At 35.3% G+C, this 1,109-nt stretch overlaps 1 protein-coding gene across 1 annotated transcript in view; it reads right to left on the bottom strand.

The window, feature by feature from the left end:
- The window catches only part of mrpl4 (mitochondrial ribosomal protein L4), a 24,119-nt gene that overhangs the window by 12,289 nt on the left and 10,721 nt on the right, over positions 1-1,109 (bottom strand). Inside the window, exons 7-8 of the mRNA XM_014001791.1 lie at positions 596-705; positions 443-516 (exon numbers count right to left, since the gene is read on the bottom strand). Of these exons, the coding sequence (XP_013857245.1) occupies positions 443-516; positions 596-705 (184 nt within the window). The remainder of the gene's footprint in view (positions 1-442; positions 517-595; positions 706-1,109) is intronic.

Genomic DNA, 1,109 nt, shown 5'->3' with positions numbered 1-1,109 from the left:
ACAGCTCTTCTGAACAGAAGTCAGAGCAGCAGAACTAGAAAATGGGAAATTTTATTATCTGAGAATTATTTTGTGCATTAAATAGAATGAACATGGTCTGGATAGCCCACAGACACACCATAAACATTTCTAGGACCCATAACTGGTCTCCTTTAAACCCTATTATCAGAAAGAGTAAAATACAAGCCTGGATCTTAAATTCAGTTAAATGTCCTTCAAACTGAAACGTAGCAGCAGAACCAGCCTTGGTGTAGGCTGCACTCAGACACTGAGCTGCAGATAATTCAGGGTTTTGTTGTTCTTAAAACTGGGAGCTACATAATGAATTAAACATACTAGTTGAATGTAAGGCCACATAACTAGTCTTAGTATTAATTTTAATAAACCTTTCTGGCAAATTCAGCGTGTGTAAGAAAAGTAAAAAAGATTTGAATTAACTCACCGATGGCAGGAATGATGTTCACCTTCTGTAAGTTTTCTGTAGCCAGAAGGATGTTTTCAGGGAACATTTCACACCTAAGAGCAAAAAATAAAAAATAAACTTCAACAGTGACACTGAGAAACTGGTCAAGTTTTACAGGATGCAGATACTCACGCATCCACTATCAACACAGCCTCCCCCCAGTGTCTCTGTTTGATGAGGTCCTGCAGGTACTGAGGGTCCGGGCTGGGCAGGTTCACAGAGTCCACAATGTGCAGACAGTCCTGCAGAAACATGACAAAACTTTGATAAATGTTCAAAACTTCAGCAGATATTAACCCTTTATAATCATGTTTACATCATAAAATATTTACTTTTCTACATTTCATTTAGGTAACAATAAGATTAGGGATGGAAGTTATTGATTAATGGATTAATCTAAAGCTGATTGATCTTATCGATCAACTAATGACTAACTGATAAGCGGCCATTTTCTTAAAAACCTGAGTTTTTCCTTATTTTAAGAGTTTCCATAAAATGAAGGGTTAATTTTTTACAACATGCTGAATTTCAAAAAGGAAGCACATCATTATCGTTTAAAGGGATCCATGATTAGTTGTAACGTTAGACTTTATTTAATAAACATTTATTTTAACTGTAAAATAAAGACTGTAAAAATACTGTAGGA

The sequence above is a fragment of the Austrofundulus limnaeus genome, unplaced genomic scaffold, assembly GCF_001266775.1.
Source record: "Austrofundulus limnaeus strain Quisiro unplaced genomic scaffold, Austrofundulus_limnaeus-1.0 Scaffold10, whole genome shotgun sequence".
In the NCBI taxonomy this organism is placed as follows: domain Eukaryota; kingdom Metazoa; phylum Chordata; class Actinopteri; order Cyprinodontiformes; family Rivulidae; genus Austrofundulus; species Austrofundulus limnaeus.
Note: the sequence above shows the minus strand (reverse complement) of the source record. Positions and strands in the feature narration are given on the sequence as shown.